Source organism: Larimichthys crocea, unplaced genomic scaffold (assembly GCF_000972845.2).
Source record: "Larimichthys crocea isolate SSNF unplaced genomic scaffold, L_crocea_2.0 scaffold524, whole genome shotgun sequence".
Classification (NCBI taxonomy): Eukaryota; Metazoa; Chordata; class Actinopteri; family Sciaenidae; genus Larimichthys; species Larimichthys crocea.
Window position 1 is genome coordinate 101,672 of NW_020856838.1, and position 14,780 is coordinate 116,451.

At 41.4% G+C, this 14,780-nt stretch overlaps 1 protein-coding gene across 1 annotated transcript in view; it reads right to left on the bottom strand.

Annotated features, from left to right (window-relative positions):
• lrp5 (low density lipoprotein receptor-related protein 5) overlaps positions 1-12,578 on the bottom strand; it is a 59,892-nt gene extending 47,314 nt beyond the window's left edge. The window contains exons 1-4 of the mRNA XM_019273287.2: positions 12,258-12,578; positions 3,632-3,832; positions 3,286-3,502; positions 59-127 (exon numbers count right to left, since the gene is read on the bottom strand). Coding sequence (XP_019128832.1) covers positions 59-127; positions 3,286-3,502; positions 3,632-3,832; positions 12,258-12,342 — 572 coding nt within the window. The 5' untranslated portion in view covers positions 12,343-12,578. The remainder of the gene's footprint in view (positions 1-58; positions 128-3,285; positions 3,503-3,631; positions 3,833-12,257) is intronic.
• Positions 12,579-14,780: the final 2,202 nt, after the last annotated feature.

A 14,780-nucleotide genomic window follows, 5' to 3' on the forward strand; every position in this document is an offset into this window, starting at 1 on the left:
CTTACAACTGCTCTGTGCTTTTTCATGGAGAATTGTTACTAAAGTCAGGTTTATGTACCTGTTGCTGCCGTCCATACCAGCACGTTCTATCCTGGGCTCCTCTCCCCAGTCTGTCCAGTACATATAACTGGTGTTGTAGACAGAGAATTGGTAATTTAGAAGTTAGGTAAACACACCACAGCATCTGTTGATCTCTACTGAAGAGTCTGTAATAACTAACAGCTCCTCACTCTCCTGCATAAATTAAAATAGAATAAAAATTCCTTATAAAACATTTCATACAGTCACTTTAGTTATCTGTCATTTCTTTACATTTCCCTCTCATTCATTTTTTCAATTTTACTGTTCTCCAATTTAAGGCAGAAAGTAACGGTGTTATCACTATAATAATATGTTTATTATGCAAGACAAAAAAAGACACACAGGAAATAGAGAGTAAGTGAAGGATAATAAAGCACTGGTTTAAATGCTATGGCAGTGTGTGTATGTGAGAGCTACAGCAGGAGACGCACAGAATCATGTTTCAGTTTGACAGACAGGTCTGCATACGCTTATGATGAAGTGGAAGTAGGACCTCTTCTTTCGGTTCTATTGCTGTGATTTCATTTGTGTGCATTTAACTACTGAAACACAGTTTATACAGTCTATTTCTGATTCATCTTAGATATCAAATCTAATCTAGTTAAATGTTAATCAGCAGCTGACAAGTCCAAAGGTCATGTCCAAACTCTGCAGGGCTCGCCTCTTTAAAGCTTTGAAAACCATTTGAATTCTTTTATTAACCCTTTATAGGGCACTTAAATACTTGGACATTTAAAAATTAACCCTGGAGTGTTATTGGTGGATATAAGAAGACATTTTTTTCAAATGAACAATCAGCTGAAGCTAGTTTTGGTCCATATTATCATATTTGATTCAAGAACTGCTCGACACTCTGAAAATGACACCTAGATTGTAATAAAGACACTTATTTCCAGTATTCTCTGCATCATAACTGGAGGCCCAAAGCATCAAACAGCAGAATGTATGCCATTCAGAAGCTGCCAACATATCATTCAAGGGTTCTTATGGTCTTAACTGGGGTCGGTCAGCCCACAAATGTAATAATCAAATCATCTAATTATTCTTTTACTGTACAGTTGTCCCTCACTATAACGCGGATCATTTTTCGCGGACTCGCTGTTTCGCAGATTTTTTATAGTATAATTTTGCATGTTTTTTTTTTTTTTTACAGCGTACTGTACAGTATGAACGTGCATTGTGTTCGGCATCCTGATTGGCTAAGGTAGTACTGTACAAAATGCGTTGTATGTTCTGCACTCGGAAAAAAACACCTGCACCAAGGCCTTCAGAGGAAAATCAGAAGAACTGTGAAATACGAGTATCGTACTTATTTTTGTTAAATCTGCGAAAGTCTGAACTTTGAGAGTGTTTAAATAAGAGAGAAATGTGAGAAAATGTTAATGCCTGTCTGAGAAAAGTGTATAAAAGTGTGTGGTTAGGGGTTTTACGGCCTTAAAACATGTAGAATAATTGTAAAAAATAAAGCTGAGTACTTCGTGGATTTCGTTTATTGAGGGTTATTTTTAGAACGTATCCTCCGCGATAAACGAGGGACCACTGTAATCCAATTTAAAACGTGTGTTTTTCTTTTTAAAAAAATATGTGGACCATGAAAACAAGATGATGATGAATATGAACATAACTGAGAGAATATTTTTTGGAATTTCACCTCCACAAGGCTGGCACTGGCAGCATGGAGGTTTGCCTCCTGTTCGGACTGCAACACCAAGGTTCAGTTAGAGTTCGACCAACACACAGACATGCCCTGTGGTTATCATAATCTATGTAAAGGTTAATTGGACATATTTGCAACCTGACTGTTCCTGGAGCTGACATGGTCTTTAGGCATTATGATAATGCTCATAATGATTGAGCAATACAGGAATCAAAGTGTTTAATTGCAGAAGGAAGGAAGGAAGGATTGAGTGCAGCCTAAACTAAACTGAACCTCTGCTTTAATAACTTTGCTGTCTTTGTACAAGTTCATAAACTGTTGAAATATAGTCACAAGTCATTTGGATAGAATAGAAAACAGGCAGTCTCAGATAACAAGGTCAAATACCATTTAAGGCAATGAGCAGCAATGCTCTTTTCTGCTACACTCTAATCTAACAGGACTGACTCAACCTCCAACAGGGAATCTATCATGTAAGTAGTTCAAGCTTTGCTGATCCAACAGGTTAAGAGTAGAGCCCGACCGAATTATCGGCGGGCTGATATTATCGAAACGAATTTAGCTAGTACGTTAGTTGTTACAGTATAGCTGACTGACTGTCGGTTTAACTCTTGACAATGTGAGGATAGGCGAAGCGCTTTGAAAGGAGAGAATGCAGAGAAACTTTGCTTCTTGTACTACAACCTGCCTCTGCTGGACTGGAGCTATTGAGGACTGACACAGTACACTACCTCATATACTGTATATAGTTTATATTTTGCTGTTGTTATTTATCAGAACTTATAGAACTTAACAGAATATTTTTTTTCCAGTTTTAGTTATATTTATGAAGGGAGAAGGGAGGTCAGTGTGAGGTCAAAGCACAGAGAAACTTTACTCACTCATGATGATGCTCTACATAACTCATTGTCACTCCACTCTGTAGCTGCATTCTACTTTTATTTCAAGAGCTTCATTTAAAAGACTTAGGTGAGCCTGTTCTCTGTGCACCTTTTAAAAGGGAGCAGTGTGTAGAGGAGCTAAAGACGGACTCCAGAACAAGTCAGTCTCCATAAGCTCCCATGTTAAAATGTCCAACTTCACAGAAGAAATAAACATGCATGGCCACTGTGATTGGCGTAGGTGCAATTACAGGCTTGTTTGATTAGGCTAATCAATAACAGGACAGACAAGATAACGGCAGCCAGGTCTGCCACACTGAGCTTCACAACAACTCTTCAGAAACCAGAGGAAATACAATTACTGACTCAATGTTACTGCGTCAGTCTGTATGTGGAGTTTTGATGTTACTATGCCTGGTAAAACAGTTTGTTCTACTTCTGAGACCAGTGACACTGTAACAAACGTCTCTGTGGAATGAACAGATGGTCCATGGATCCCACATCTGCCCTCCAACATGAACTCTGAGTAACTCTGGAAACACATTGTTGCTGCTAAATCTCTACCTGAACACACCTTTACAACTCATACAACTGATTTTCTATCTATTATTGCTATTAACATTGGTAGCAGGCTAACAGTATTGTGAAGAGTGTGTGCTGTTTTACCGTTGATTAGGGTTGAGAGCAATAGCCCTGGGCTGGTCCAGGTCCATCCAAAAGAGGACCTTCCTGGACGTGCCATCCAGGTTGGCTACTTCAATCCGATTGGTCTCTGAGTCTGTCCAGTAGAGCTTTCTACCCAACCAGTCACAGGCCAACCCGTCAGGACTGTCCAGCCCTGATACTACCACAGTCTGACCAGTTCCCAGTGCCTCTTTAAGGGCTGCAATCAGAGAACATACACGGTTATTTATTAGCTTTTCTATTCTTCATTGCTATTTATGTTTCTGTATTAGCTTCACTAAGGTGAAGGAAAGATAATAAACACACAGGAAACAGTGTGCAGTCTTACAGTTGGATGACTGATTCCAGTGTGTCTGTTTGATGGCCTCCTCACTGACATCTGTCCAAAATATCAGGCCCTCAGCATACATGAAGTCCACGGCTGCTGCATCCTCCAGGTCACTAACAACAATGGCCGACTCACCCCGTATGCCCTCCGCGTCTACCAGCCGCACATCACGCCGGTTGGCAAAGAGGAGGAGAGGTGTGCCTGAAAATAGATAGAGATATTTCAAGTACAGTTTTTAGCACAATGACAGCATATACAAGGGTCTAAGGACAGAGGGTGTCACTCCCTGTACAGATTGTAAAGCTCTCAGAGGAAAATGTACTTTGTGACTTTGGGCTATACAAATAAAATCTGATTTATTTGATTTACACACATATACGTACATGTCCCAAATGTTGCAGTTGTGTTTTGTAACTGACTCATCACATCACACTTTTTGAAAGCTGTTTTAATAATGGCTTGATTATGGTTGAACTTAAAACAACTGGATCAATTTCATAACAACGTCTTTTCTAAAGTCAGAATGAAATGCACGTTTGTTTATGCATTAAGCTGATTTTGATCTTTTAAAATACTATGGTCCAGTTTTAGTTCCACTCATCAGTGCTGCTGATTGTTTAAAGGCTCAGTGTATCCTTCTTGCTTCTACACCCCCACAGTGAACAGCAAGTCACCAGAATATAAAACACACTCTGCCAAAATCAAATTCTGTTTGCACCAGACAGGGCTGATAATCATAAGTCCAACCATGCTGTCATAAACATAAAACCTCTCGCATTATTGCCATCTGGTGACAATTTGCAGAGGCCATCAAAACTAGTTTTACATCGATCTTATTGTCCTTGAATGTACCATACACTATCAGACAACACAAAAACAAGCTGGACTGGGGTGTTGTTTAGCTCAGTTCGTAGAGCATCCGCCCCATGTCCAAAGGCTCAGTCCTTGCTGCAGAAGCCCAGGGTTTGAATCTGACCTGTGGCTCTCTGCTGCATGTCATTCTACATCTCTCTCTCCACACATTTCCTGTCACTCTTCAGCTGTCTCTATCAAAAATAAAGCTTGAAAAGGCCAAAAAAATAATCTTTAAAAAAGAAAAAACAAGCTGGACTGCATGCAGCAAATGTTTATGTTGACTTATCAATGGCAGGAAAAAGTATGTGGCACACTGTCTGTGTGAGTTCTGGAATTTGTAGAGATGTTGTCCTCCCTCTGTTGGAGGCAGTAGCTGCCACAGCAGCTGCCACAGGGCTGTGACAGCTTGTGGTTTTGGCCTGGCAGGGTGGCAGAACAGCTACGCTGTGGTTTGGCATAACCATGCCTACTATAATCCCACAGCATTAAGAAACACTGCCAGTGTGGATGTTGTCCCAAAACAACACCCAGTACTCATAAGAGACAATACATTATAATTATTCTAATTAATTCATCATTAATCTAACAATATTTGACTTGAAACCATTCCCTTTACAGTCTACACAAGCAGCTTTGTTAGACCACAAGTTCTTATTTCATAGTCTTGTCAATGAGTAATCACATGGATGCCACTAAAAAGCTTGCAGACTGACTGGGGTAGAGAACAAATCTCCATTGGTGGAACGTTGAACTGAAAGAAGAAGCAGAAACACAACTGGACTGAAACAACACACAGGTCCAGAGCTCCTGTGTACTATAAGAGCTGAGAGGAGGTTGGTGTAAAGTGATCTGCCATCCATACGGTTCAGGGACAGAAACCTGCTGATTGACAGCACTGTTATGTTTCTCTTAAATCCATGTGAAGCTGATTGCACAGTGAGGTTAAGGTCAAAGTCAAGGTTAAGTCAAGGTGTGCCATTGTTAGATTGTTTGCACTGACTTGCAGTTCCTTAAACATACACTTGTATTGTGGGTTAAACAGTGTTTAAGCCATATTCTGTGAATATGACACACTGGACCTTAAACTGTTGTCTGTTTGCTTTTATATGCTGGTGATGCAGAAATAATATGCTGCTTCAAGGTCCATTGACCTATTGCTGATGATCCACTCATCATCTGGCTTAATCCTACCATCAGCATTCAAAGAAGCCATTAAACATCAACTGTCAGCAACATTTTCACACACTGCACTTGTGCTACTTCAACACACCAGGGGTTTATTTAAAAAATTAAAAAACATTAAAAAAAACATTAAAGTTAAGACTACATCATGGTAAATTTTCTTTTTGTTTTTTAGTTTCTGATCAGAAAGAAAGGAAACAGACAACTGCACTTCCTCACAAGGGAAACATCTCTGTTCCTTCCTCGCTCAGAGTTGCTCATAGAATCACTCCTAGACATGACGACTTCCAAATGTTTAGGCTAAGTTAGGTGCTCTGTGAGAGTATTCTCAGAATGTTGGTGAATACAGTGCACTGAGCTCCCTGAATGGTTGGAGGGTTAGAGTTATGAACATGATTTGATCTTCACTTCGTTTATTTCGTTCTTTTGGGGGACTTTTCAAGCCTTTATTTGGCAGAGACATTTTGAAGAGCGACAGGAATGTGGAGAGAGAGAGCCACAGGTCAGATTCAAACCATGGGCTTCTGCAGCAAGGACTAAGCCTTTGGACATGGGGCGGATGCTCTATCAACTGAGCTAAACACCGCCTTCACTTGTTTTTCAAGCAGAAATGTAAACATGTTTCAGACTCTAGTACTGTAAATGAAACATCTGGCTTTTGGACTGTTGACATGTGTTGACGTCATTGTCTGCTCATGATAACATTTTTCTGATGAGCAATAGAACTGTACAAGCCTGAAGCTCTACAATCTTCTCGGAGTACAGGAAGTACATACAGAATACATAGCACTGTTATGTAGACTGTTACAGCCTCAACCCTGTGCAAGGCACATATGTTAGACCCTGTCAGACAAACACCGTGTAACATAAATGTGCTTTTGTGTACAAGTCACAGCACTAACATCTCCTTACACTTTGGACTGAGTCTCAACAGCAGTAGCACACAGTTAAACACACAATGTTTCCGAGAAAGGAGAAGCTAGAAGGAAAGGTGGCACCACCCTGTGATGGTGGCAGAGGTCATCGAGTCATGGAATTAGGAGTTGATGCAATGTTTTGTTTTTTAATTATTGATGTAAATGTGGCTGAATGCACCAAACTGCACTTTTCTGTGCTATGTTGTGGTATGATAGGTGTAAGGCCATATTCAGACCAAAGTCCAAAGTTTGTGCTGGTAGTGCATTTTGTCTGTTTGAAGAAGTTGAGCAGGAACATCGTGCTGCGGTGGCCAATCAGTAGACCAGACGGCTCCATAGTCCCCTTGACATGTCAGTGAGACTGACACGGGACTCACACAGGAGGTGGAACGGAAGCGGAACGGAAGCGGAACGGTACTTTGCCCGGCACCAACTCACACCGGACGCGGCTCAGCCGCGAGCCGGCCGTATTCACGCGAGATCACGCGATCACGCGAGAATCCTGGACAGACCCCGCGATAAACTGTGTATAAAGAAAACAACAACAACAAACAGCTGACTTTGCTTCTCTGACGTGGAGGAGATTATAAAAAGCATCTGTTGTGTCATAAAGGATTGTGTGTTGTTCCACGTCAATAATTAGTCTCTCGTTGAGACCCTTTGATCGATCTTTGATCACCTGGTGCCACCGGTTATGACGTAATGTTGATGTGAAGTTGTAAAAAGCTACATGAACTGTGTATTGTGTTTTATTTTGAAGGGGGGCGGAAGTTTATTATGTTGATTCTCTGTCGGATTTCCTGTCTGGTGCGCAGTGCTCTGTTGAAATTTACGAGGTTTAGCCGCGGCTCGCGGAAGAAATAGAAATCCTGCGGAAAGCTCGCGCCGTGGCGCGGAGAGCCGCTTCTGGGACGCTTCTGATCCGCGTCTGATCCGCGCCCGGTGTGAGTGCTCTCATTGACTAGACTGGATTCTATTTGCTACGGTGACCGCGGCGGTGCCGTTCCGCTTCCGTTCCGCTTCCGTTCCGCGTCCGGTGTGAGTTTGGACCTTGAGCAATGTGCAGTGGATTCATGGACTAAACTCTGACGACCTGTTGTGTTCTGGGTCTGCTTATTCATGTACCAGCTTCAATCTGTGTGTGGCTCACAATTTACACTGCAAAACAGAGAGAGACAGAGAGAGAGAGAGAGAGAGAGAGAGGAGAGAGAGAGAGCATTGGTTGAGCGACATAGAGGGTGAATGACAGTGAGAGTGTCGGCCTAAATATATAATATATATATATATATATATATATATATAGATATATATAGATAGATAATAAAACACACACACACATACAGACACGAAATATCCGGTAATTTCAGTACATTTCATGGAAATTTGTGGGAATGAACTGGTAATTGGGGGTAAATTAGCATCATGATAAGATGATAAGCCTCATAAATGGTCATTGAAATTATGCTAGCTATAGCTTATTTAGTATCTAATTTATCAGCTTGCCATCTACTGTATGAATACATTTTCATGTGCTATAAGCAAGTCAAACATTAAAACCATACATACAAGCTAATAACCCAGTATATAAATAGGTTAGTAAGGTGAAATAAAAGTTGAATAAAGTAACTATAGAAGTTATTTTAGGCCAGGCTTAAAATGTGACACGTTTTAAAATTTGAATTCCATGTGGGGGTCCCTGTTCTGTTTGTCTTGTCCAAGGGGTCCGCGGAAAAAAAGGTTGAGGTTATGTTGCCTGTTAAGAGACAACTAATTTGTAAATTCCTGGTTTATTCTGATTAATTCCCATAAATTCCTGGTAATTCCCAAATATTCCCATGGAAAATTTCCAACTTTTACCTTTCCTAAATAAGGCATTGGGGGGGGGGGCTTGAAAAGTAAAAAGGGTCCCAAAAGAAGCTTCTAAAGCGTAGGCAATGCACTGCTGCACCCCTTTCTGTGCACACACACACACACACACACACACACACACACACACACTCTACTACTATTTCTCAGTTCTCCTGTTTTGTTCTGCTTGAAGAAAGCTAAAGCTAACAGGCTCTCTCGCTTTACATCTTATCGACCCCATCTTAGCAGGACCTGTGTGTGTGCATGTGTGTGTGTGCATGTGTGTGTGTGCGTGTTTGTGTGTGTGTGTGTACAAGGAAGGAAGAGATTTACTTTACACCTCTTCAGTTGGGACAAGAAAAATTTGGGCCTAGGGAACATATTTATACACCCTGTGTGTGTGTGTGTGTGTGTGTGTGTGTGTGTGTGAGGACACCCCACAGAAATCAAGGTAGACTGGCACAGACGTCCTCTCTTTCTCTCCCTCCACCTTGGTTTCTTCTCCCTCTCTCCTCGTTTCCTCCTCCCCCTGACTCGTCTATCTCCACCCATCTTCTCCTCCTCTTGTTTTCTCCTTTATTTCTCTCTCTTCTCTCATTCCTCTCTTTTCCCTCTCTCTCCATCAGACATGTATGAAATCCAAACAACACACAACCTCCTTGCGTTTCACACCAGAGCAACACAAACAGGAAAAGATATCAATCTCTTCCTTACATTCCTCCTCAGCGCTGTCACTAAATCTTTTCTCCTGACCTTCAGCCCCTCACATTTCCCTTCTAGACAAATCTTTTCCTTTCCCTGCTGCCAGGAGCCGGCCAACAAATATTCTTGTGCTTCTCATTCACTGGCTATCTAAACCTCAGTACTGTTTGGTACTAACCAATCAGCTGTATTTAATAGAGGCTTTGTTTTATTAGTGTTTGAATGCTGCTAATAAAAGATGTGAGATGTATCTTTATTTGAGATGATGTCATGTGTTTGCTCAGTTCATACAAATGATTACATTTCCTAATGAATGGATGCAAAGAGTAGAGAGAAAAGTATGAGGAGCTGCTCTGTTCTCAGTCAGCCTACGTCAGGTCTTGCCCTGTTTTGTTGAGTGCCGAGTGTGCCTCCAAGCAAACAAAAGAACAGGCTCAGTATACGGAGCCTGAATGCACTGAATGCAATGATCCATACAGTGCAGGCTAATGGAGACCAGTGTGGAAATCACCTATTGGTTGTCGGCGGAAAGAGAAACTACCAAGGGTTCCCAGGGCAAAGTTTTTTTGAGGGGGTGGCCCACCCAAATAGACTAGCCCACACCCAAAAGATCCATTTTTCTATTCACAAGTCAACAGAGTACTGTTTTTAAAACATGTCTGTGTGGCTGCTTGAAGAGAGAAGAAATGATACATTTAACGTGATACACAGTCGTATGAAATAAAAGCATTCAGCTGATTTTTCACTTTGCCTTCCCTCTCGAGACAGGGCAGGATGAAGGTACAGTCACATGTCACATTCACGCTATCAAAGAGACTAAAGCTGAAAGCCTGGGGACAGACGAACTATACCACAGATTAAAACATCATTTCAACAGTTAGTCCAATTAAAGTCAGAATTAGAACTTGGAGTGACTTCTAATGCAAAGCTGCTGATAAGAGTGAAGACTGCGTCAAAGACACAGCACTGTGAGCCACATTACGCTGCTCATCTGCAAACCGTGCATTCCTCCACCTGTATGTGAGCTTGATTGGATGTCCAGAGAACAGACACATGTACAGCTAACAGTACAGGCTATCATTAGCAGATTCATGACGAGCATATCAAGCCCGCTAACTTTCAAACATACGGTTAAAGAGAGACCTGGTCTTAGTATACATACTGCCATTTACAGAGTGATCCAACTGTCCACACACACACACAGTGCTGTGATGTTTGCTGATGTTTTTGTCCAGTGGGTGTGAAGTGTGCGTACATGTGGTCACCTCAGTGCAGAATGTAGGACATCATTCTCCTCAGCCTTCACTCTGTTAGTGTGAGCAGATGCTGATTAAGTCAGACTTGTGCATTAACTGTCAATCAACATATTAACAGTGGAGGTTTTTGGCAGCTATCATTCTTGGCTGTTGTAATGGCAATATGATGTGGACGTGGCCTGTCCATGCTGAGCTGTGGCAGATCACACACCACAGCACTTCATTCCACCTCACACTCATCACACACTCATCATTCTGACACTTAACCCTGTCACCTGTCTTAACCTTTGACCCTCCCAGAGTAAATCTTTGTTGTCATGATGATATGGTTAGAAGGTCATAGCTGCTGTCAGTTACACAGTTTACAGTCATAGAGGTTGTATTACTGTTCTGTTCTGAGCGCTCATATTTGACACGCACACAACTGTCATAAATTCATTTTGTAAATGGAGAAACATCATAAATGGTAATGTCAAATAATTCACCTTCACAACAATATGACTCCACTTCAAACAGGCCATTGATATTCATATCTGAGGTTCATGGTGCATTACAAGGATTGGAGATTTTATACATGAACCTAATTGAAATCCTAACAGAAGCAACTGTGTGTGCGTGTGTGTGTGTGTGTGTGGGAAATGTAACTAAACAATTGTTGTGTCAATGTTGTAAAAGACATTGCAGACACTAGCTCTGTAGGATATTATACTAAATGCTCTTAATAAACTAAATCATCAGTATATATGTGATATATGCGATGGCAGAGGAGGTAAGGAGGAGTGCTTTGTAGGCACAGATGTGTTTGCAGTGAAGGTTGGTACAGAAACAAAGTGTGAAGCTGTCGTCCAGGGTCTGGAGGTGTTTGACGGAACAGTATCTCACAGATCTTTGTTTTTTCATTTATATCATTTCTGCCATTGAATCATCCTGGTCGCGTTATGAATTTGACCTTTAATTTGAGTCTACTGCTTTAGCAGAGACATAATGAGAGGCAGAATCAGTGAGATATTTAGTATACATTCATGTGAGTGGAGAGGACATGAACACTGTAATAACTTGACAGTGTGAGCAGGAAATCAAATCATCAGCACATCTGGACTGGACGTGCTTTGATGAAGCTCTGCAGTATATGTATGTATATGAACATAATATCAACATGAAGCTTGATTTATAAGACAGCAGCAGGCCAATAAGAGCCGATGTAATGCCTTCCATCCATATGAGCGCAGCTCGGCTCCGCCTCTGACTCACATGGAGCAGTGACCACAAACATCCAGCGGAGAAAGTAACACACAAACACACCGATCATCCACCGGGAGATGATCCACCGGGAGATGATCCACCGGGAGAGCATCCTGAACGTGTCCAGCACACGCGCGCGCGCACACACACGCACACGCACACACACACATCCCCACTTCTTTTTACTATGAAACTATGAAAGTCTGCCTGACACCCGACACCGAGCAGGAATGGCTGGAGCTGCCGAGGCCCGAGAAAATAGCCCAGGCTGCCTTCAAACCTCAAACTCCCACTCCGACACAAACTCCAGAAGTGTCCCGGCGGCACAAAGCCCCGCACACCGCTCACTGCCTTTGAGCCTCCGCTGTGTCGCGCACACTGGTGCAAAGTTTCGACACTTTCGTTGCAACTATTTTGTTGTTGTTGTACCCTTGGGACATAAAAAGCTCAACTTCGAGCCGAGGAGTCACAGGGAGCGTTTCTAGCTGCTCCTAACGTGGAAAGAAGCACACCGACACAACCGGAGCACTGCACGGTAACTACTGAGCTGTTACCAGTGTGGGTCCGGGCGGCTCCACGGTCTGTTCCCTGAGGATCCATGTTGTGAACAAAAAGTCAACGTACCGTCAACCGCCGACAGCAGGCAGCTCCGCAGCAGTACGAGCACCAGCAGACCGCCCATTTCAAGTCCTCTGCGCGTTAGACCCATGACTCCCGCTCCATGTTCGGGATTCACTCGGAAAGATGTCGACTTTTCCGTGTGTACATGTACACACCTGGGCCTGTGTTCCCTTCTGCTGCTCGGTATGTGTCTGCACGCGTGTGTGCGGTTCCGTGCGTGTCCCTCTCTACAGACTAGACTTTTCTCCCCAGTTAAGGCGCTCGCGCTACTTTATACTTTGGACTGTCGAGCTCGCGCACGGAGAGAAAGGGCAGGCGGACGTGGTGTGACGTCATCCGACACGAGGCAGTAAAATTCTTTAGTGATCAGTTTATTATTAATGAAGTAACACCTCGAGAGCGGTGCTGCCTCGCTGTGAGCAGAGCACACACACAAAGTATGCAAAGTGTCCTCACTCTGTTCAAAGTCAGGCTGAAGACATGACAGAAAGAAGTGTTTACTTAACCACACAAAACTTATTAGCATTTTCTGCCTTTCCTCCATAAAAGAGGCATTGTTTGAGGGCCTGTTGGAGCTGTTCCATAACCACAGAAAAGTGACTGCATGCAGGATTACTAAAAGCCTGTCCTCAGTGGAGATGCCTTCATTGCTGCCATAATACCAAACAAAAATGGATGCATATTTAAAGGACACCACAGAATGATCAGAGTCTACGTAACACTTCACAGCACTAAGTCACACACCACCAACTCATTCACTGATCTTGGTGAAACTGGATCATATTTGATGGAGAAAATATTTGCTGGTTTTTCCTCTGGCTTGATTTTTGGCTGTTTGCAAAGTTTTTAATCATTAGTTATGTAGTCATAATAAATACACATGTACACATGTCCATTTTTACACAGTGTTGCTTTCATATATCTCACTCCATCACCCAAAATAATGCAAGACCTTCACGAGAAGATTGTAACTGAAAATTCAGAATGCAGTGAGGGAATTACAAAAGCCTGACTTCATCCTTAACGGATAATGAGGATTTTAAATTCCAGTTGACACTGAACACTTTCCCCGTTTTTCAGGTTTGTAAATGATAAAAAAAGTGTGCACAGTTTGAAATGTCTTGAATTTGTACTGTCTCAGACTGTGACTGTGATTTAACAGAAATATTTACTGCTCCAAAAAACAAAACAAGAGAAAACAATGTGATTTTAAAATGTACAAATACAAAATAAAATACAACATATTGTATAATTCAACCTTCATTGTACAGCCTGCTTTACATATGTAGACCAGTTTCTGTTTCAGACAGAGAAGGGCTTACCAACAGGGTGAGGCCTCAGGGCAGTTGCTCTGTGTGGTAATTAGTTTGTGGTAATTTAATTAATTAATTTGTTTGTTAGTGCAGTATGCACCACCAAAGTACATTATAAAGTGGAATGATAGGGCCCTTAAGGCAACACCTGCATTATTACCTAATAACTGAGCTCTATCTTGTAGCATTTAAAATCCAGAAAAACAAAGCAACAGATTTAAAGAATCAGACTGAGAGTGTGAAGGTGGCTACTATTGCCTGATTAGGTTCATGTATTCTTTCTGCAGTCATTGTTACATTTTTCCAGTAGCCTGTGGTTTATCATACTGCGCATTACGTTTTTTAGATTTTTGCAATTACCAAGTCACATTTCTGTTTATCTTAGAGAGTCAGAACAACAAAAGTCAATCTGTTACTTTCCTTTTTTTTTTCTCAAACTCAACCACCACCAAACTTTGGTGTATTTACACACCACTTTGCACACATTTACATCCTTTAGTCAATTTATGTTCAAAAACCTAAGATAACTAACAAGTAAAATTAAAAAATGTCTATAGTCCTTATTGGGACATAGAGCACATTCCTTGATGAGGTAGAATCAGAACGTTTTGTAAATGTGGTGTTTACATGGTCATGGAGTTGGATGTCTGGATGTATCTACAGAAGATCACCAGAGATGGATCAGGCATGCAAAAAGAGTCCTTCCCAGATGTACTGCAAAAGCTGACCTAAGGTGTGATGTGAATGTGAACATGGCTTAATACACACTCAAAAAAAGAAATGCAGGCCAAAATTCAGGACTGCATTTCAATTATGTAAACTATTAATAAACTCAATGTGCTTCCACTACACAGCAGTGTAGTAGTAACCAGGTTTATGCATTCAATATTAATAAAATCAATTTGTTTGTCAAAACCCAACAGAGAAAATGAATGCAGACATTTTAAGTTTATTAGTACTATTACATAAATCTTATTAACTGTTTTTTTTTTCATTCATATTAAAACCATGTAATTCAAATGGATGGAAATTTTCTATGTAATTGAAATGCATAAGTGGCCTAAAAAATATTTTGGAGTGCACTAGTCTGTCCAGTCATACTAATAGCACTAATAAACTCTAAAAACTGAATGCATACACCAAGCTACTGTGTAGTGGAAGCACATTGAGTTTATTAGTACTATTACATAAATCTTATTACTTGATTCACATC